At 42.8% G+C, this 21,567-nt stretch overlaps 1 protein-coding gene across 4 annotated transcripts in view; it reads right to left on the bottom strand.

Annotated features, from left to right (window-relative positions):
• The window catches only part of pacrg (PARK2 co-regulated), a 290,834-nt gene extending 284,271 nt beyond the window's left edge, over nucleotides 1–6,563 (bottom strand). Inside the window, exon 1 of one of the 4 annotated variants that reach the window (XR_011343449.1) lies at nucleotides 6,361–6,558. Coding sequence is in view for 3 of the 4 variants with exons in the window: in XM_069895183.1 (XP_069751284.1) it covers nucleotides 6,361–6,429 (69 nt within the window). In the remaining variant the exon portion in view is untranslated. Of the gene's footprint in view, nucleotides 1–6,360 lie in introns of all 4 variants that reach the window. The other 3 variants (XM_069895183.1, XM_069895184.1, XM_069895185.1) reach the window with 3 other exon arrangements.
• Between the last annotated feature and the right edge of the window lie 15,004 nt (nucleotides 6,564–21,567).

Raw genomic sequence — 21,567 nt, forward strand, 5'->3', positions numbered from 1 at the left:
GAAATGGAAGAATAACACCAGCATTGAAGATCACTAATGGAAATTTATCAGGGCAGAAAGCAAAAGTGGAAAACTCGGCATATACATTTCATATGAATTAGTTTAGTTAAAGTATTTGACAAAAGAGTTTTAGAGAGTGTCTGACAGGTACATTACTCAAACTCCAGCCCAGCAGGACTATTTCACTGCAATAATGTACTCTTCTGTCTCTACTGAGAAGGAGAAAGTCAAATCCAAAGGAGGGAAGAGATCAGAGACTGGGCTGAAGGGAAATTGTCCAAGCTATAGACTTCCCATAATTAGAAGAATTAGTTGGCATAGTAACATTTAAGAGGCTTCTACATAAACACATGTACATGTAGGGAATGGAGGGATATCAAGTCAAGTTTATTGTCATCTGATTGCACAAGTACAACCCAACGAAACAGCATTCTCCGGTCCTCTGTGCAAAACATGCAGACACACAACCAGACATAATACACATACAAACAAAAAATACAAATGCAGGACATGTATTCATATACAAGTAAGTAAATATTGTTTCATAAATGTTGAGTCTCAAATGGTTAGTGTGAGCAATTCTTTAGTCATTCAGCATTTTCAATGCCCATGGGAAGAAGCTTTTCCTCAGCCTGGTGATGTTGGCTCTGATACTCCTTATCTTTTTTCCTGACAGGAGCAGCTGAACGATGCTATTGAAGGGTAGAAGGGGGTCTTCAATGATTTTGCACACCCTCTTCATACAATGATCCTGGTAGATCATTTCGATTGGGGTGGTAAGGTGGGGGAGGGAGACTCTCGTGGCCCTGTGAATTGATCTCTGCAGCAACCATACCATACTGTGATGCAGCCATCTAGGACGCTCTCAGCAGAGCTCCTGTAGAAGGCTGGCATGTTGGTGGCCGATAGCCCTGCCTGTTTCAGTCCTCTCAGGAAGTTCAGTCTGTTACATCTTCCTGACAAGTGAGGAGATGTTGTGTGCCCACCATAGGCCACTAGTCAAGTGAACTCCAAGGAACTTGATGCACTCCACTACAGAGTTATGGACATGGATAAGATGCAGGCAGAAGAAATTTAGTTTAAGTTTAGGTATCATGTTCAACATACACATTTGGGTCGATTGACGTGTTTCTGTGCTGTCCTTTGTTCATCGAAGTCCAACTACCAAAGAGAGGTTGGTGGAAAGGGCTCTTTGGTAACACATTGATTGCAACTTAAAATATTACTAGAGTGTACAATGCAGAAATTCAGTTGCACATTGATGATAACCTGACTTTGTACTTGATATGCTAGATGTCCACATAGACCAATCATTAGTTTCTAAACTAATTTCATGGAAAATAATTTTCAATTCAGAGCATGTTTTAATCACCTCCAAGAATGTCACAAACATACAAGAAGTATAGGAGTTAGGATGTATAAAGTTGTATAAAACATCGGTGATGCCAAATCTGGAGGATTGTGTGCAGTTTTGGTCACCTAACTACAGGAATGATATCAACAAAATAGAAAGAGAACAAGGAAGATTTAAAAGGATGTTGCCAGGACTTCAATAACTGAGTTTTTGTTCAAATTGCTTTGGCAGTAGCTGGAAAATGTATTGCTATAACTTGGAAGTCTGATATTGATTTGGGAATGAATAGATGGCATAGAGAAATTTGGAATTATATTCCCCTTGAGAAAATTACTTATAATTTAAGGGATAAATATCATTTATTTTAGAAAATATGGAGCCCATATTTACAAATGGTTGGTATTAAAATGTAAATAAATTTTGAACATTCCCTTTCTCTGATAGGTCTCTCTCTATATATTTAAAGGTATTGGAAAGTGAAGTTCTCCTATTGTGGTTTTCTTGTCCCTTGTCTCTTTCCTTTTTTGTTTGAGTTTGTAGGGGGTTGGGGGATTAATAGGAGGTTTTCTTTTTTAATTTATTTTTACTTTCTTTTCTTCTCTTTTATATAAATTCTACATGTATTTGGATCAAGTTTGAAATATTATAATATGTTTGCTTAGTGGTTTAAAAAAGAACTGAGTTACAGGGAAAGTTTAAATAGGTTAGGACTTCATTTCCTGGAGTGCAGGTGATTTGATAAAGGTATTTACATTTATAAGGGGCTTAGACAGAGTAAATGTAGAGAGGCATTTTCCACTGATGATAGGTGAGGTACAAACAAGAGGACATGGGTTAAGGGTGAAAGGGGAAAGGTTTAGTGAAAACTGGGGAACTTCACACAGAGAGAGGTGGAAGTGTGGAATGAGCTGCTAGCTGAAGTGGTAAAAGTGAGCTCAACTTTAACATTTAAGTAGAATTTGGACAGGGACATGGATGGGAGGGATATGGAGGTTTATGGATTGGGTGCAGGTCAATGATTCCAGAGTAATAGTTCAACACAGACTAGAAGGGTCTGTTTCTGTGCTGTAATATTCTATGGTTTTAAATAGTTCATTTTTCAATTCTTCATCGAGTGACTAGTGGGAAAGTGGATCTTGCAAGCAGTTGAGGTGCATTGCATTGCATCTTTTATAAGGAAAAAGTTATTGAGAAGGGAATAGAGGATTTGTTGATGAGAGATGATGAAATGAGGGTTAAGTAAACTTAAGTGGACATGCTTAGGCTTTCAAAATTCCATGGGAAATTTGGCAACAAATTAAGCATGGATCCATATGGAGCAATATTGGTCAGAGAACATCTTAGAAGAAGCCCATCTTTAATATGCCTTTCTTCAATAGGTTAAGGACCACAATTTTTAACACTTCATTGGAGAATTACAATTTAGATAAAAGTAAAAATATTTTTACCTCAATGACCTTCCAGATTCAAAATTTAGCAAGAAACTCAACTCAAATGGGTAACACACCAATTGAGTGCCAACCATGCCAAGGAGAACTTTGTTTAACATACAAGCAGCAGAGCTTCAGTTTAATTTAGGCATCATATTCAGCTTAATATATGAGCCAAATGGCTTGTTATTGAACTGTACTGTCCAATGTTTTAATGGCAAATACAAAGCCTCAAATATTAAACAGAAAATGAGAGCCCTGTCAACATAACCATTATTCCAATGCCCTCTCATCTTTTCCCTTTGTCCATGAGAGTCTACAATTTGAGGCATGGCCTGAAATATTCAGCTTCCTTTCTTCATTGTATGAAATTATTTTTCTATAAAATAAATGGCCTTACACCATTTAAAACTGGCCCTATGAAATGAGATCAGTGCAGGGACAGACATCTTAAAGAATGTGGAAAGAAATGCATGTCTCCAACACATTATCATCACACTCCTTTATCAATGAAAACTTAAGTAGGGCCGTGATTAAATCTTTTATTTAGGTTAAGAAACTATCACTGAACCTAACATGTGAGAAATGAAATGGAGCTTCACCAGGCGTAAAACAAATCATGTTATTGATTACACAGGATACAATAAAATTATGTGCCACAGGAATTGGAAAGACTCTGGAGACAAGATTGTAGAATCTAATGAAAATAATTCATCTGTTTTTGTCGGATTGGAAATATATTGTTCTGTGAAAATTTGCACCTAAAATTACAACCATACTTAGCAAAAATAAGTTTGTCTTCATCTTGAACAAAAAAAAATAGAGAAAACTAAATTGCAATTAACTTGACTGAATACTGTTTTGTACTCCATCATACTGTGAAATATAATTTAGGAAGCAAACACTGTGAAAATTGCTTCTTTAAACACGTTTCACCTATTTTACTAAAACATGATCAGACAGTTTTCATAACATGATTTCAACATTTTAAAAAAAAACAAATTCATGGTTAATGAATAACAATTCAATCATATATTTTGTTCCTTTCCAAGAAAATCATTATCAGGATGTGAAGCATCTGCAGAAGTAGGAAATGAAATCCAATTAGCTGCTCACCATTCAATAAGTCAAGAAGCGTCCATCTGTTGCTCGCACTGATATTGCTCGACCTGCTGAGTTCCTTCCACAGATTGGCTTTTGCTCTAGATTTCTGCATCTGCAGTCCCTCATGTCACCCCATCTCAATTAGACCCCTCAAATCTACTCACCTGCCCAATCCCTCTAATCCTTGATTTACATAGGTCCAATAACTACATTGCCCTCACCATACAAGTTCAGTGAAAGCGCAAGCACAAGGAAAGTCTTTTTTGATCTAGCTATCCGAGCATCCCACTGGCCTGTTTCTCCCCCAGAGCTTTGTAAAAGGTCTTTCATTCTCAGGTATTTGTCTACTGAATCTACGCATTCCAGATGTTGATACTGTTTAACTGTTCCCACGTATTCGATTTTTTTGTACTGGGTAATAACATACACCCATCTGCATAAAATGTTATCACAGCTAAGCTATAACATGCAATGCAAAAGAAAATCTACTGCCTTACTGATGAATATCATTGTGGTGAAGGTCACATTCTCCACAACAGGTTTATCAGGTCTGCCAAACACATTTCAATTTTCAAACTACAAAGAAAATGTATGACCAGTGGATTGTAAGTCAACAAATTGCCTTTTACACTCATGGACTTACTGCTCAGTTTACTGGCATTGCAGTGTACCACGGTCAAACTGGATAAGGATCGGAAATGACAGTCAACACTCACAGCATCAAGAAATCTTACGATTCTACAATTCCTTTCATAAGGTTGCAAAGTGTTTTACAGCTGATAAAACACTTGATAAATGTAGTAACTACAGCAGCCAACTTTAACTCAGCGAGATCTCACAAACAACAATGCGACAATAGTCATGCGAGCAAGTTTTCCAGATGCCATGAAAATTGGCATTGCTGTGAACAGTAAGAAAGATTCTCTAAGGCTACAGCAGAGTATAGATCAGATGGAAAGTTAGGCGGAGTGTTGGCAGAAGGTGCGAAGTGATGCATTTTGACAGGTTAAATCAGTTAGGACATCTACAGTCAATGATAGAGCACGAAGGAGGGTTGATGTGCAGAAGGACCTTGGCGTTTAAGTCCATCATTTCCTGAAAATGGCCACACACAGAGGAATGAAGAAAGTTTATCGCATGCTAGCCTTCATGAGTGGGGACATAGAATCAAAATGTGATAAAGTTGTAACATAACATCCCAAACAGTGGTGGCATATGCTAACTGTAGCAACACAGTTGGCATAGCTGTTAGCGCAATGCCTTTACAGCGCCAGCAATCAGAACCAGGGTTTGAATCCTGCACTGTCTGTAAGGAGTTTGTACGTTCTCCCCGTGTCTGCGTGGGTTTTCCACAGGGGCTCCCACGGTTCAAAACGTATCGGGTTTGTAGGTTAATTGGATGCAATTGGGTGGCACGGACTCGTAGGCCAAAATGGCCTGTTACCCTGCTGTATGTCTGTCTAAATTCACTTGGGGTAGGGTGTGCAGTTCTAATCGCCATACGACAGGAAGGGTGTGATTCCACTGGAGAGTGTGCAGGGGTCATTCCACAGGTCATTGCCTGGAAAGGAGGACTTTAAAATTAGATCAGCTAGACTTGTTTCCTCAGCCATCAAACGAGCCGCAGGTTGACCTGACAGATGTATTAAAGATCATAAGGGTCGATAGAATCTTTTTTTTTTCCCCCCACGGTGGAAATATGAAAAGCAAGACACTGAGAAGTTTCAAAAGGGGACTTGATGGGAGTGTTTCCTTTCACCGAGATATCTGGAGCCTGCTTTGACAGGAGGTGGGAGAATCAGATCCAACCAGGTCAGGCACTGGTAGAGAAAACTCCATATAGGATTCAAGTAGATGCACAAAAGGTCAGTCTCTGTTGATTTCATAGCTGCTTTCAGATGCAACGGGGGATTCTTGGAGCAGGGTATCAAACCTACAGGAGAAGGGATAGGTAGGTAAACCTCCTGGCCGGGTTCTCCACTTTCAAGTGGCCACCCGACAGCCGCATAGGACAATAGGGCTGCTTTCCAGTCGGGTCTTGCGGCCACCTGGAAACATGTCGCTATTGTCAGCTTTTGCATTATATTGGTCTGGTTATCTTCTTCACAACTTTGGGAGCAAGGAGGACTTCACACACCTCATCTGGAAAGAGCCATCTGCAGTAATGCAGCACTCCCTTGGTCCTGCAAATGAAATGCGAGCCTGGTTTCCATTAGCCTTCAGGTGGCTGCACCCGGATTCTGACTCAGAGGCCGGAGGGCCACCAGTGTTGGGCTGCAGAGCCCCGGGGAATTGATCGCACTCAAAGAAACGACGACCTCATTGCAACGCCAGTAAGATTTTTTTTCTCTAAAAGAAAGTGCATCGGGTTCAAGCCAGCTGCAGAGTGAAGTTGTGTTCAATTGATGTAGTGAATAAAAGCCTCGCTGCTAAAAACAAAAGAGCGTTTGCAAAAGAGCTGCAGAGACTTACTGTTGGCTTGTGGAGGCCGGCGGGCAGCAATGGCAGGCCAGGGACCCTTTGCTTTGTCAGCCTCTTCATTCTGTCGCCGGTGGAGCGAGGCCGGGAATCGAACCCGCGCCCACCCAGATAGGCAGGCAGCCGGCTTCAGTCAGGTGTGCTCGCTGGTCCCGGCGGGGCGGGCGGGGCGGGGGCGGTTGCCGTGCGACTGAGAACAACAGCAAACGTCATTCCGAACACCCAGTTGTTAGGGGATGGGTTTACCTCCTGGCTTCCAAAGGTTCCACCTTGTGTGGCTTCCCTTGCAGGGAATGCCGGCGGGTTAATGGAGCTGCAAAGTCAATCGTTAACCAGGTCAAGAGTGAGGTGAACCAAAAGTGGCTGCGACCTGTCTGAACTGTGGTTCAAGCGCAGATACTGCTGGAGGAACTCGTCAGGTCTCTCAGGGTCCATCTGGTTAACTTTCTGAGCCCTTCCTCTAGGAATGTCCAGGGTCAAGGTCTACCTTGAAGAAGGGAACGTCTGTTAAATATCTTTTCCTCCTGCGAGACCTGCTGAGTTCCTCCAAAATTTCTGTGCTTTCACTGTGTCTGCAGACTTTGGTGTCTCACTCAAATGTTTCTAAGACCTGGTTGAGACGTGGTTCAGGAGTAAAACACCACAAGTCTACAGAATGAAGTAAAAGCAGGATGCTGGGGAAACTCAGCAGGTCATACAGTGTACTTTATGGAGCAAAGATAAAGATACATAAACAATGCGTTTCCCAGTGAAGCAGATCTAAAGTGAGGAGAAGTTGCAACTACATTCGCTCATGTCTCCACTGAAGTGAATGGACAGCAGTGGGGGCTGGAAAGCTGGTGGGGGTGTTGGAGTTGGGGGGAATCAGAAAATAATAAAAATTCAAGTTATCAGCTTAATGACCTCGATTTTGCTTTAATCCTGATGGCAAAACTGCTGGTGTTTCCTTTGTGAAACTGAATGGCTGGTATCTTGGTACATGAATAGTTTAATGCCAAAAAGTTTGCCTGGGCAGCACAGTTGGCACCGCGGTTAGCGCAACACCTTTACAGAGCCAGCGATTGGGACTGGATCAGGGTTTGAATCCCTCACTATCTGTTAGGAGTTTATACGTTCTTCCCATGTCTGCGTGGGTTTTCTCCAGCGGCTCTGGTTTCCTCCCACCCTTCAAAACGTACCAGGGGTGTGGGTTAATGGGGTGTCAATTGGGCAGCACAGACTCAAGGGTCGAAATGGCCTGTTACTGAGCTGAATTTTTTTAAAAATTAAAATGTATTTATTTTTTTCAACCAAAGTACATGACCGTATTCTTTCCGACATTATATTTCTGTACTACCAATCAACCACAATCGGACAGAGAATCGTGATTAAAAGGCTTTTATCACCTTAAAGTGTCAGCACAGCTTGTATGTTGCTGGCCCGGTTCCAAGGCAGGTACTGAGGGAGGGGTTTGGGTGTAACACACTTTGTGGGGATATCTGGGAGGTAGGAGTCACAGGTTCTGGGGCGGGCCAGCCTATAAAGTACATACATACATATATATACATAGTGGTAGTACCACAATTTCATTTACTACTTTTCTGCCCATTCTCCTGATCTAAGTCCTTCTGTAGTCTCTCTGTTTCTTCTACACTACCTGCTCCTCTACCTACCTCCATATCATCTGCAATCTTGGCCACAAAGCCATCCATTCATCGGAGTGGATCGAATCACAGTGGTAAGGCTTTGGCTCAACAGGCGAGAGCAGGTAGGAGGTGAGGGACAGTAGGAGTTGAAGTAAGAAAGGGCCACCCTATTCGAGGAACAAAAAGGATTCAGCAGTTTGGCACAGGTAAGGGCAGTTTTTAGATATCATATATTTTGTTCATCTATTCATAAACAGTAGGAATAGAAACTAAGGCAGGGGAATGCTCCTCTTGCATGTGGGTCGTCGGGGAAGCCAGTAGTACTGCTGATGACTTCATCTGCAAGAAGTGCATTCAGCTGCAGTTCCTGACAATCCGAGTGAAGGAAATGGAGCTGGAGTTGGATAAACTCCAGATCATTCAAGAGACACAAGGGTGATAGACAGGAGTTACAGGGACAGTATCACACCTAGGAAGAAGGAGGAGGGTAGATGGATGACAGTCAAGAGAGAGAAAGGGAACAGATGGGCAATGCAGGCCATCCTTGAAGCCATTCCCCTTAATAACTATACAATTTGGATTCTGTTGGGGGAGGGGGGGGGCAAGGACCTACCAGGGACAAATGGCTAAGAAGAGAAATGAGGAGAAGAGGTGAGCTGTAGTGATAGGGGATTCCATAGTTAGGGCGTCAAATGAGAGGTTCTTATGGAAGAGATCTAGTGTCCTGGATGGTACGTTGCCTCCCTGGTGTCAAGGTCTGAGATATCTCAGGAGGGAGGGTGAGCAGCCAGATGTCGTGATTGATAAAGGGACTAATGACATGGATAGGAAAGGTTAGGAGGCCCTGCAAGGAGCATTCAGGGAGTTAGGCACTAGGTTAAAGGACAGGACCTCCAGGGTTGATCTCAGGATTGCGACCCATGCCACATGCTGGTGAGGATAGGAATAGAAGGATAATCCAGGTTAACACATGGTTAAAAACATGGTGCAGTGGGGAAGGCTTCAGGTTCCTGGAATACTGGGCTCCCTTCAAGCAAAGTGGGACCTGTTCTGACAGGAAAATTTGCATCTGAACTGGAGGGGGACGAATATCCTTGTGGGAAAGTTTGCTAGTGCTGCTCTGGTGGGTTTAAACTAGATTTACAGGAGGATGGGAACCAGAGTGCCAGAGCAGATAGAAGAGTGGAGGAGGGAAAATTACATGTAACATTAGAAGTCAACGGGTTGTAAGTGGTGGAAATTTTCTAAAGTGCTTCTATTTCATTACAAGGAATATTGTAGACAAGGCAGACAAACTTAGAGCATGGACTGGCACATGGAATTATGACATTGTGGTCATTAGTGAAACTTGGTTGCAGGAGGGGCAGGACGCAGCTCAATGTTCCAGCCTTTATTGCTTTAGACACGATAGAATGGTAGGCGGGGAGGGAGGGAGGTGGTGGGGATGGAGTGGATGAAAAGGGGAGGTGTGGCATTGCTGGCCAGGGAAAATATCACAGCTCTGCTCAGGCTGAACAGACCAGAGGGCTCATCTATTGAGGCTATATGAATGGAGCTGAGGAACAAGAAAGGTATGCCCACACTCATGGAGTTGCCCAATTGTCAATGAGAATTGGAGGAGCAAATCTGTAGAGAGATGGCAGACAGCTGCAGGAAACCTAAGATTGTGATAGTTGGGTATTTTAATTTTCCACATCTTGACTGGGATTCCCAAACTGTAAAAGGGCTGGATGGCTTGGAGTTTGTCAAATGTGTTCAGGAATGTTTTCTAAATCAATATATAGAGGTATCAACTAGAGAGAATGCAATTCTGGATCTCCTTTTATGGAACGAGATAGGGGAGGTGACAGAAGTATGTGTTGGGGAACATTTTGAGTCCAGTGGTCATAATGCCATTAGTTTCAAGTTAATTATGGAGAAGGATATGTCTGGGCTTCAGGTTAAGGTTCTAAATTGGATAAAAGGCCAATTTTGAGGAAATGAGAAAAGATCTAAAAGGCTTGGATTGGAATAAGTTGTTTTCAAGTAAGGATGTGCAAGTTAAGTGATGGACCTTCAAAGGTGAAATTTTAAGAGTACAGAGTTTGTATCTTCCTGTCAGGATTAAAGGCAAGGTTAGCAGGCACAAGGAATGTTGGTTCTTGAGGGATATTGGGGATCTGGTTCCCAAGAAGAGAGAGGTGTATAGCAGGTATAGGCTACATGGAGCAAATGAAGTACTTGAGGAGTATAAAAAATGCACGAAAAACCTCAAGAAATAAATCAGGAAGGCTAAAAAAAAGTCATGAGGTTGCTTTGGCAGAAAATGTGAAATAAAATCTTAAGGGTTTCCTAGGTGTGATACTGTTCCTGTAACTCCTGTCTATCACCCTTGTGTCTCTTGAATGATCTGGAGTTACCATATATAACCATATAACCACTTATAGCACAGTACAGGCCAGTTCGGCCCTACTAGTCCATGCCGTAGCGAATCCCCACCCTCCTAGTCCCACTGACCAGCACCCGGTCCATACCCCTCTAGTCCCCTCCTATCCATGTAACAATCCAGTCTTTCCTTAAATGTAACCAATGATCCCGCCTCGACCACGTCTGCCAGAAGCTCATTCCACATCCCCACCACCCTCTGCGTAAAGAAATTTCCCCTCATGTTCCCCTTATAATTTTCCCCCTTCAATCTTAAACCATGTCCTCTAGTTTGAATCTCCCCCTTTCTTAATTGAAAAAGCCTATCCACATTTACTCTGTCTGTCCCTTTTAAAATCTTAAACACCTCTATCAAGTCCCCTCTCAATCTTCTACGCTCCAGAGAAAAAAGCCCCAGTCTGCACAACCTTTCCCTGTAACTCAAACCCTGAAATCCTGTCAACATTCTCGTGAACCTTCTCTGCACTCTCTCTATTTTGTTTATATCTTTCCTATAATTTGGTGACCAAAACTGTACACAGTACTCCAAATTTAGCCTCACCAATGCCTTGTACAATTTCATCATAACCTCCCTACTCTTGAATTCAATACTCCGATTTATGAAGGCCAACATTCCAAATGCCTTCTTCACCACACCATCTACCTGAGTATTAGCCTTGAGGGTACTATTTACCATAACTCCTAAATCCCTTTGTTGCTCTGCACTCTTCAATTGTCTACCATTCAATGTATATGACCTATTTAAATTTGGCTTTCCAAAATGCAGCACCTCACATTTATCTGTATTAAATTCCATCAGCCATTTCTCAGCCCACACCTCCAGCCTTCCTAAATCACCTTTTAATCTACGGTAATCTACCTCACTGTCCACAACACCACCAATCTTTGTGTCATCCGCAAACTTGATTATCCAATTCTCTACCCCGACATCCAGATCGTTAATATATATAACAAATAATAGTGGACCCAGGACTGAACCCTGAGGAACTCCACTAGTCACCGGCCTCCAATTGGACAAACAATTTTCTACCACTACTCTCTGACACCTTCCATCCAACCACTGCTGAATCCATTTCACTACCTCCTTATTTATACCTAATGCCTCCACCTTTTTTCCTAACCTCCTGTGGGGAACTTTGTCAAAAGCTTTACTAAAGTTCAAATAGACAACATCCACAGCTTTCCCCTCATCAACCTTTTTTGTAACCCCCTCGAAGAACTCAATGAGGTTTGTCAAGCATGATCTACCCCTGACAAAACCATGCTGATTACTCCCTATCAATCCTTGTTCCTCCAAAAATTTGTAAATAGCATCCCTCAGAACACTTTCCATCAACTTGCCCACCACAGACGTCAGACTTACAGGCCTATAATTCCCAGGTTTGCATTTGGACCCTTTCTTAAACAGAGGAACCACATGCGCCACCCTCCAATCCTTTGGTACCACCCCCGTGGCCAGTGACATCCTAAATATCTCTGTTAATGGCCCCACTAACTGTCCACTAGCCTCCCTGAGTGTCCTAGGGAATATTTTGTCCGGTCTGGGAGATTTATCCACCTTTATCTTTTTTAACACAGCCATCACTACCTCCTCGGTTATCCTTGTATGCTTCATGACCTCCCCACTATTTTTCTTTACTTCAACTGGTTCAACATTTTAGTTAGGTGACCAAAATTGGTCCCTTTGAAGATCAGAGTGATCGGCTTTGTATGGAGCCAAAAAGAGATGGGGAAGATCTTAATTATTTTTTTAATCAGTATTCTCTCAGGAAACAGGCACAGAGTTGTGGGAAGTAAGGAAAACACGCAGTGAGGTCTTGGAACCTATACAGATTAAAGAAGAGGGAGTGCTTGTTCTAAAAGCAAATAAGGGTGGATAAATCCCTAGGACCTGACATGATATTCCCTCGGACCTTGAAGGAGGCTAGAGTAGAAATTGCAGGGGCTCTGACAGAAATATTTAAAATGTCCTTAGCCACGGGTGTGGTGCCAAAGATTGGAGGGTAGCTCACGTTGATCCGTTGTTTGTAAGAGCCTGATGTTAGTAGTCGGTAAATTTTTGGAAGGTTTTCTAAGAGATTGGATAAACAATTATTTGGATAGCCATGGACTGATTAGGGACAGTCAACATGGCTTTATGTGTGGTAGGTCATGTTTAACCAATCTTATAGAGTTTTTCAGGATGGTACCAGGAAAGTTAACGAAGGAAAGGCTGTGGATTTTGTCAACATGGATTTTAGTAAGGCCTTTGACAAGGTCCCCCATAGCAAGATAGTCAGGAAAGTTCAGGTGAAGCAGTGAACTGGATTTGACAATGGCTGGATGGGAGAAGCCAGAGAGTAGTGGTGGATGACTGCTTCTCAGACTGGAGGCCTATGACTATTGCTCTATTTCAGGGATTGTCATCTATATCAGTGATCTGGATGATAATGTGGTAAATTGGTTCGGCAAATTTGCAGGGGGCACTAATACTGCAGGCATTGAGGATAAAGAATAAGCTTTTCAAAGCTTGCAGAGGGATCTGGACCAGCTCGAAAAAAGTGGGCTGAAAAATACAGATGGAATTTGATGCAGACTAATGTGAGGTGTTGCATTTTGGAAGGACAAACCAAGAAAGGGCATACAGGGTAAATGGTAGGGCACTGAGGAGTGCAATAGAACAGAGGGATCTGGGAATACAGATAAATAATTCCCTGAAAGGGGCATCATGTGGATAGGGTTGTAAAGAGAGCTTTTGGCATATTGTCCTTCCTAAATCAAAGTATTGAATATAGGCACTGGCATGTTGTGTATCAGACATTTGTGAGGCCAAATTTGGAGTACTATGTGCAGTTTTGGTCACCTAACTACAGGAAAGTTATCAATAGGATAGAATGATTGCAAAGATTTACTAGGATGTTGCCTGGACTTCAAGAACTGAGTTACAGGGAAAGTTTAAACAGGTTCGGACTTCATTCTCTGGAATGTAGAAGAATGAAGGGGAGATTTGATACAGGTATTTAAAATTATGAGGGGGATAGACGGAGTAAATGTAGGTAGGCTTTTTCCCACTGGGGGTAGGAGAAATACAAATCAGAGGACATGGGTTAAGGGTGAAAGGGGAAAAGTTTCGTGGGAACTTGAGGGAGAACTTCTTCACATAGAGAGTGGTGGGAGTGTGGAATGAGCTGCCAACTGAGGTGCTTAATGTGGGCTCAATTTTAACATTTAGGAAGAATTTAGGCAGCTACGTGGATGGGAAAGGTATGGAGGGCAAAGGACTGGGTGCATTTAAGGGGGACTAGACATAAAAAAATGGTTCAGCACAGACTCGAAGGGCCAAAGGGGCCTGTTTCTGTGCTGTAGTGTTCTATGGTTCTATAGTTTATTCCATAACCTAAATCATTAATATATAACCTTAAAGGCAATGCAGTTAGCGCATTGCGGTTATAGCACCAGCAATCTGGGTTTGCATCTTGCACTGTCTGTAAGGTGTTTGTACATTCTCCCCTGTCTGTGTGGATTTCCTCTGGTTGCTCTGGTTTCCTCCTAGCCTTCAAAACGTACGGGGGAGGTTTGTAGGTTAATTCAGCGACACAGGCTTCTGGGCCAAAAGGGCCTGTTGCTGTTCTGTCTGTCTAAATTTAAACAAATTAAACATATAAAGAAGTGGCCCCAACACTGACCCCTGTGGAAGACCATTAGCAATTGGCAGCCCAGCAAAATATGATCCCTGTATTCCATACAATGTGACTCTAAGTCTGTTGGAAGAATAAGTGAAATACAGAAATCTGTAGATGCTGTAATTGCAGTAAAAACACACATAACTGCTGGAGGAACTCAGCCAGTCTCACAGCATCCAGAGGAGGCAAAGATATATTACTGACGTTTTGGGCCTGAGCCTTTCTTCATTGGAGAAGGTCAGCACTGTGACAAATGTTACCTTTAGTTTTTAACGTCAGACAGGTCTGTGCTTGTTCTGGTGGACGTAAAGATCTCATCACTCTGTATAAAGAAGAAAGATGCTTTACCCAGTGTTTCTGGATGATATTCATCCCTCAACTGACATTTCTGAAACAGGTTGCTAATGTTATTACATTGCGATTTGTGATGCATGCACAAATTCACTGCTGTGTTTCCAATATTACAACAGAGACAACACTTTAAAAGTAATTAAATGTCTTCCAACCATTCGCTGTGCCTTGTGGTCATTTGAGACTTTGTTTTCATGCACGTTCTTTCTGTAGCTCAACTAGGACCTCTGGGCATTACATCTGGTGAATGAGACTTCCTGCCATGTTAATGAATTGAGCATGTGGCTAAGTGACAATGAATTAATGACCTTGAATCTAACCCAGAGAGAGATCTCTTCATGGGGGCCATAGACAGAGACAGAGAAATGCAGTACTCAACCGTGCTGGAGAAACTCAGCAAGTCATGTAGTGTCCATAAGCAGTAAAAGGCCATCGGTGTTTCAGGCCTGAGCCCTTCCCTAGAATACAGTGTGTTATTCCTTAAATATATGTCTGGCCTCACTCTAGCAATGGATGAGGCTGAAGACAGACATATCTGTATGGGAATGCAAAGAAGAGTTGAAAATCTTGGCTACTGGGAGTTCTGGCTTAGACCTCCAGAGTGAGCATAGGTGTTTAACAAAGCGGGCACATTGTCGACATATAGTCGCACCAATGTAGAGAAGGCCACACTGAGGACACCAAGTGAAGTCGGTTCAAAATTCAGGTTTATTATCAGCGTACATACATGTTATCTCATATAATCCTGAGATTCGTTTTTCCTGTGGGCCAAGCAGAATTTCTACTGTATGCACAAAAAGAATCAAAAGAAAGAAATGTAAACAAAGAAAGAAATATTAAACTGTGCAATACAGAAAATAAATGTTCAATAATAAATAAAATGTCAAGTAAGAGTCCTTAAATGACTCAATCCCCGATTGAGTTTGTTGTGGAGGAGTCTGATGGTGGAGGGGTAGCTGCTGTTCCTGAACCTGGTGGTGCGAATCTTGTGGCACTTATACCTTGTTCCTGATGGCAGCAGCGAGAACAGAGTGTGTGTTGGTTAGTGTGGATCCTTGATGATTCCTGCTGCTCTCCGACAGCAGCGTTCCCAGTAGGTGTACTTGATGCTGGGTAGGGTTTTGCCTGTGATGTCCTGGGCTATGTCCACTACCTTTCACAGGTCATTTTCCTCTGAGGTATTAGTGCCCCCACATTGTGCTCACCACACTTTGATTGTACGACACACTCATAAAGTTCCACCTCACCTGGAAGGTCTTTTGCAGCCTTGGATGGAAATTATTGCATTGCTTGGTAGGAACTCTGCACAAATTGGCTGTTGTATTTTCTGACATTCCATTTGTGACCTCACTTAAAAGCCTGCCTCATAAATTTTGGGACTTAAAATGTGACAGTGTGAGGAAAGGCAAGATTACCTTTCTTTCCACCTGTTTCTGTATAATAGCTGCAATGTCTGTGGTCCTTACCTCATTTAATGTGGACGCCACTCCATTCATTAGTTGACTCCCTCGTAAGTGGCCTGCCATTTAAGCAATAAAGTGCATATTTCAGAGCATTCCATTGAACTTGGTAAAATCAATTATTAAGCAGCTTCCTGTGCTTACTTCCAAAGCCAAAGAAATGATCAGTTAGTTCCTAATTATCTAATTGAATTAGCTAATGCTGCCATCAGAGAGCAGCAACAATCATCAAGGATCCACACCACTCCACATGCTCTGTTCTCACTGCTACCATCAGGAGAGAGGTATTGGTGCCACAAGACTCGCACTATCAAATTCAGGAACAGCTGCTAACCCTCCAACATCAGACTCAACTACAAATTCAATTTAACCCTCCAACATCAGACTCCTCAACTACAAACTCAATCAGGGCATTATTTAAGAACTTTTCCTTTTGCACTTTATTGATTTTTTTTCTGTCTCTATTACATTGTCAGTTTGTTTACATTTCTTGCATGTGTATGTTGAGTCCATATTTTTTGCCAATGTGGTCATTCTCCCTCACGTCTAGGAAAAAGAGAATCTCAGGGTTGTATGTGATATCATGTATGTACTCTGACAATAAAAGTGAAATCTGAAAGTAGATTTTGTAAATCACAACCTGTGTGTTCGGCCTAAAGGCCTAAAACTGGAAACCAACCAATAATTCAAACCACTTTGAATTGCTGCTAATTGATTTCTGTTTGAAGCCAGATTTAATTCACAAACTGGCAGATAAGAAACACATATATTGTACATTTTGGCTTTCTTTATTAATAATATGGATTCAAATATTAAATTAGAAGGATCTTCAGTGAGTTTCAAGGACAAACAATGCAAAAAGACTGAATCACCTTTTAAAGCTAAAAATGCGAGATATCTCTTCTTAGTTGTCAGTTCTGTAGCCAATGGCTGGTTATTCCCTTCTGCTCATCTCTGACTTTCACATGTTACAGGGCAGCACAGTGGTACATGTATTAGAACTGCTGACTCACTGCTCCAGTCATCTCGTTCAACCCTAACCTCCGGTGTTGTCTATGTGGTTCTGCATATTTAGGAACAGCAGGCCAAAGCTAGAGGGTCTGCTTCTCCTGTAACTTGAGATCAGATGTCATCTCAAATGCCACAGAACTCACCAATGGTACTGCCAGTCCTGATGTAAATGCTAAGCTTACACAAACTATTTTTGGTTAACGTACGTTATCTTATCTTATAATTTCTATTTCATCCTACAGCCTTTTTAGTCAGACATACAATATTTGAAAACAGTACAAAGGCCTTTCATAGTGATGACCTCTAAAAAGATTATGGGATATGCTTTGGAGTCCTCCTCTCCGTGGATTAGAGATTCCTCATGGTGCCCCACCATAGTGAGCTCTTCCTAATGAACCAGGTCTTGTATGTTCTCGCGTAAAGCTGAAGGAATAGCTATACCTCACATCTGAACCTGCTCTCCAACACATCTGTACTTCACTCTGGGAGTGCAGGAGGTGAGAACACCAGCAATGGTCCAATAACTTTAACAATGTGAAGGTTACCAGTGATCCATGGTAGAACACCACAAGCCTTGTATTCTGCTTATAAGATATTAATTAAAAGATTATAATTTTCCAACATACTAGTACAAAGTCAACTACAAAAAAAATTCAAAGATGCTCAAAATCTGGAGGGTTCTGGAGAAGAAGGCTACCAGCCGGCCGGACTGGTTCAAAGTGGCTGCCAGTGCAAAGTCAGATGCATCGCTTTCGACTTGGAACGGAATGGACTCATCGATGGCGTGCAGCGTTGCAGCAGCGATGTCCAATTTGATGCGGTCGAAGGCTGCTCTGGCTTCGGTTGACGGGGAAGGAGGTGGTCTTGATGAGTGGCCATGCCTTGTTGGCATAGTGTGGAACCCATTGGGCATAGTAAGAGAAAAAAACCCAGGCAGCGTCTGAGTGCCTTCTGGGTGTTGTGGGGGGCAAGTCCATGAGGGGACGCATGCGGTCAGGGTCCGGCATGACCACCCCATTCTCCACCACACAGCCCAGAATTGCGAGCCGAGTGGTCCGGAAGACACACTTGTCGAAATTGTAGGTCAAGTGCTGCCGAGTTGTAGTCTGAAAAAATTTCTCAATGTTGGCATCATGATCCTCTGAGTCATGGCCGCAGATGGTGACATTGTCAGATACGGAAAAGTAGCAGTCAGCCCTTTCTGGTCCACCATCCAGTCCATTTCCCGCTGGAAGACCGCGATGCCATTTGTGACCCCAAAGGGTACAGCCGCCCATTTGCTTCGAAGGGCGTGAAAGGTCGGTCTTCTCGGCGGATTGGGAGCTGATGATAGGCCAAACGTAAGTCAATGGTGGAAAATACACGGTATTGGGTGATATGATTCACCACAACCGTGATCCGTGGAAGGGGGTACGCATCCAGGAGCGTGAAGCGGTTGATAGTCTGGCTAGTCAACCACCATCCGCAGCTTCTCCCTGTTTTTAACAACCACTACCTGGGCCCTCCATGGACTCGAGCTAGGTTCGATAATGCCCTCATCCTGCAGTTTGCGCACCTCGTTTGTGATAAATTTCCTGTGTTCAGAACTATATTGCTGGCTTTTGGTGGCCATAGGCTTCCAGCCAGGCGTGAGATTTGCGAAAAATGCTGGCGAAGCAACTCGGAGAGTGGAGAGACTACAGATGAGGCCCAGGGGCGTGGGGGCGGGTGGCTCGGGCTGCCGTTGGCAGGAGGTTCCCGGAGTGGAGTGGTGACAGACAGAGAGCGGAGAATGTGTTAGTACAGATTCTATCACCAATGTGTATATGCACAGGTTGTAGTGTAGGAAGACTGTGATTAGCTGAGAGTGTAGCCACACTTACTGGCAGGTGTTAAAGGATTGCTCATAGCCAGACCAGGTCATTCTGGACTGGTCGACCTACTTGTGATATGCTCCAGTCTTTTAGTTAATAAAAGCCTTGGTTTGGATCAACAAGTCTTTGGTTCTTTCGACGCGCATTACAATTTTATTAACTAAAAATAAATTTTGAAGGGATGGAGTTTATGCTACGGGTGGAACGCCTCGACATTGACCCACAGTCAGCTAAAGCCTCAAATGACTTTAAGCACTGGGTGAGGTGCTTCGAAACATATTTACAGCTCTCTGATCCTGCCGTGATAGAGGACAGTCGTCGACTACTAATATTGATGACTATGGTGTCCCCGAGAGTCTACCAGAGTGTCCAGGACGTGACCACTTATGCCGCAGCCATGAAGGTGTTGAAAGGGCTCTACAAGCGGCCAGTGAACAGTGTCTATGCTCGGTACAAACTCGCTACAAGGAGGCAACAGCCCGGTGAGTTCTGTAAAGCTTGTATTCAGGCACTAAGGGCAACGGGCAGGGACTGTGCCTGCACAGACAGAACTGCTGCGGAGACCACAGTCGATCTCATTCAGGATGTCTATGTGTTCGGGGTTTGATCGAATGAGGTGAGGCAGCGCCTGCTAGAGCACGGGGGAGAAAACCTAGAGGACGTGATCCGGATCACAGAGGTAATGGAGGCTGCAGTCTTAAGTATGGACATGTACTCTCAAGGCTGGACCCCACACTCTGATGTAAGTAGGATGCCCTCCCTCTACCCAGTATACTCAAGGATAGTCAGCATGGCTTTGTGAAGGGAGGGCCATGATATTGATGAGTGTAGGGTGGTAGATGTGGTCTACATGGATTTTAGTAAGATATTTGACAAGGTCCCCCATGAGAGACTCAGTCAGAAAGTCTTGAGGCATGGGATCCATGGAACCTTGGTTGTGTGAATAAAAAAAAAAGGACTTGCAGGTGGAAAGAAGGGAGTAATAGTGGAAGGAAACTATTCTGCCAAGAGGTCAGTGACTAATGGAGTGCTGCAAGGATCTGTTCTGGGATTCCTGCTCTTTGTGGTTTTTATAAATGACCTGGATAAAGTGACAGAAGGATGGGTCAGTAAGTTTGCGGATGATATGAAGTTTGGAAGAATTGTGGCTAGCACTAAAGGTTGTTGAAGATTCCAAGAGGATTTAGACAGGATGCAGAGTTGGGCAGGTAAGTGGCAGATGGAGTTTAATATGGATGTGTGAGGTGATGCATTTTGGTAGGACAAACCAGAAGGTTGAGCACAGGGTTAATGGTCAGTTACTTAAGAGTGTGGATAAAGAGAGGGACTTTGGGGTTCAAATCCATACATCCCTCAAGGTCGCTACACAAGCTGATAGGATAGTTAGGAATACCAATGGGATTCACTTCATTAATAGGGGAATGAGTTTAGGAGCAGAGAGATCATGTTGCAACTTTACAAATCTCTGTTAATACCACACCTAGAATATTGTGTTCTTTTCTGGTCTCCACATTATAGGAAGGATGTGGAAGCTATGGAGAGGGTGCAGAAGAGATTTACCTGGACTGGAAAACAAGGGTTATGAGGCAAGGTTAGCAGAGCTGGGATTTTTCTCTTTAGAACATAGGAGAATGAGAGGAGACTTAAAAGAGGTCTACAAGATTATGAGAGGCATAGATAGGATGGGCAGGCAGTGCCTGCTTCCCAGGACAGGAATGGCAAACACCAGAGAACATATGTGCAAAGTGAAGCGAGAGAAGTTTATGGGAGAAATCAGGGGTACGTTTTTTACACAGAGAATTGTGGGTACCTGAAATCCCTTGCCAGGGATGGTGGTGGAGGCTGAAACATTAGGGGTATTTAAGAGGCTTTCAGACAGGCACATGAATGGTGGAGAAGTTGAGGGTTACGGGCTAGGGAGGGTTTAGTACTTTTTTTGGAATATATGGGGCAGCACAACATCAAGGGCCAAAGGGCCTGTACTGTGCTGTAGCATTCTATGTTCTATTCCTTTCAAAATAAATTTGACACCAGGCCACATCAGAGGAGTGTAGAGTGGGTAATCAAAAGCTTGGCCTGTGAGACAGATTCCTCAAATACGCCCTTGCTCATATTTCCAATTAACCTCATGGAAAACTATACAATTGCCAGCACTTTGCAACTCACTCTACAGTCTCAGAGCAACGTCACTTATGTTTCACACTATACATTATATTATTAAGATTTAGCTATCTTACTTGAACTGCACCATTCATTCACAACCCTCCCTGTAGAGTCTTTGCAAGACTGTATTTCCACTTTTATGACCAATAACTTCTACCTTTGAAAGGGATTTTAACAGTTACAAATTATTTGTGTTTTTTAGGTAACTAATTTACTGACACCAGCATTTGTTGCAACAGGAAACTTGGAAATGCACCAATTTATTCTTTGTAATAAAACTATGCTGTTTTTAACATTATCACGAACAAGACTAATGTTCCATAATTTCACAATTTCATAAACGTCTTAGTTCTTAATTTTCCTTGACGGGCTTCCTTAATCAAACTGTTGCATTATTCAACAACTCGCAGCTCTCCTCAATAAGTAAACCTCTGATGAATTACCATATCACATTAACAAATCTGTAGAAATGGTAAAGGATTGGCAAATTGGAAGCTCAGTGTAGATCAATGTGAGATTGTGTATTTTGATGGAAAGACAAAGGAGGTCACTTCTTATTTGGAAGATGGATCTAGTCCTCACAAAATAAGAGCAAGTGGAGAAAATGGAGAGAGGAAAGAAATCAAAAATGCCAGGACATAATTTAGAGATG

This window comes from Narcine bancroftii, chromosome 8 (genome assembly GCF_036971445.1).
Source record: "Narcine bancroftii isolate sNarBan1 chromosome 8, sNarBan1.hap1, whole genome shotgun sequence".
NCBI lineage: Eukaryota > Metazoa > Chordata > Chondrichthyes > Torpediniformes > Narcinidae > Narcine > Narcine bancroftii.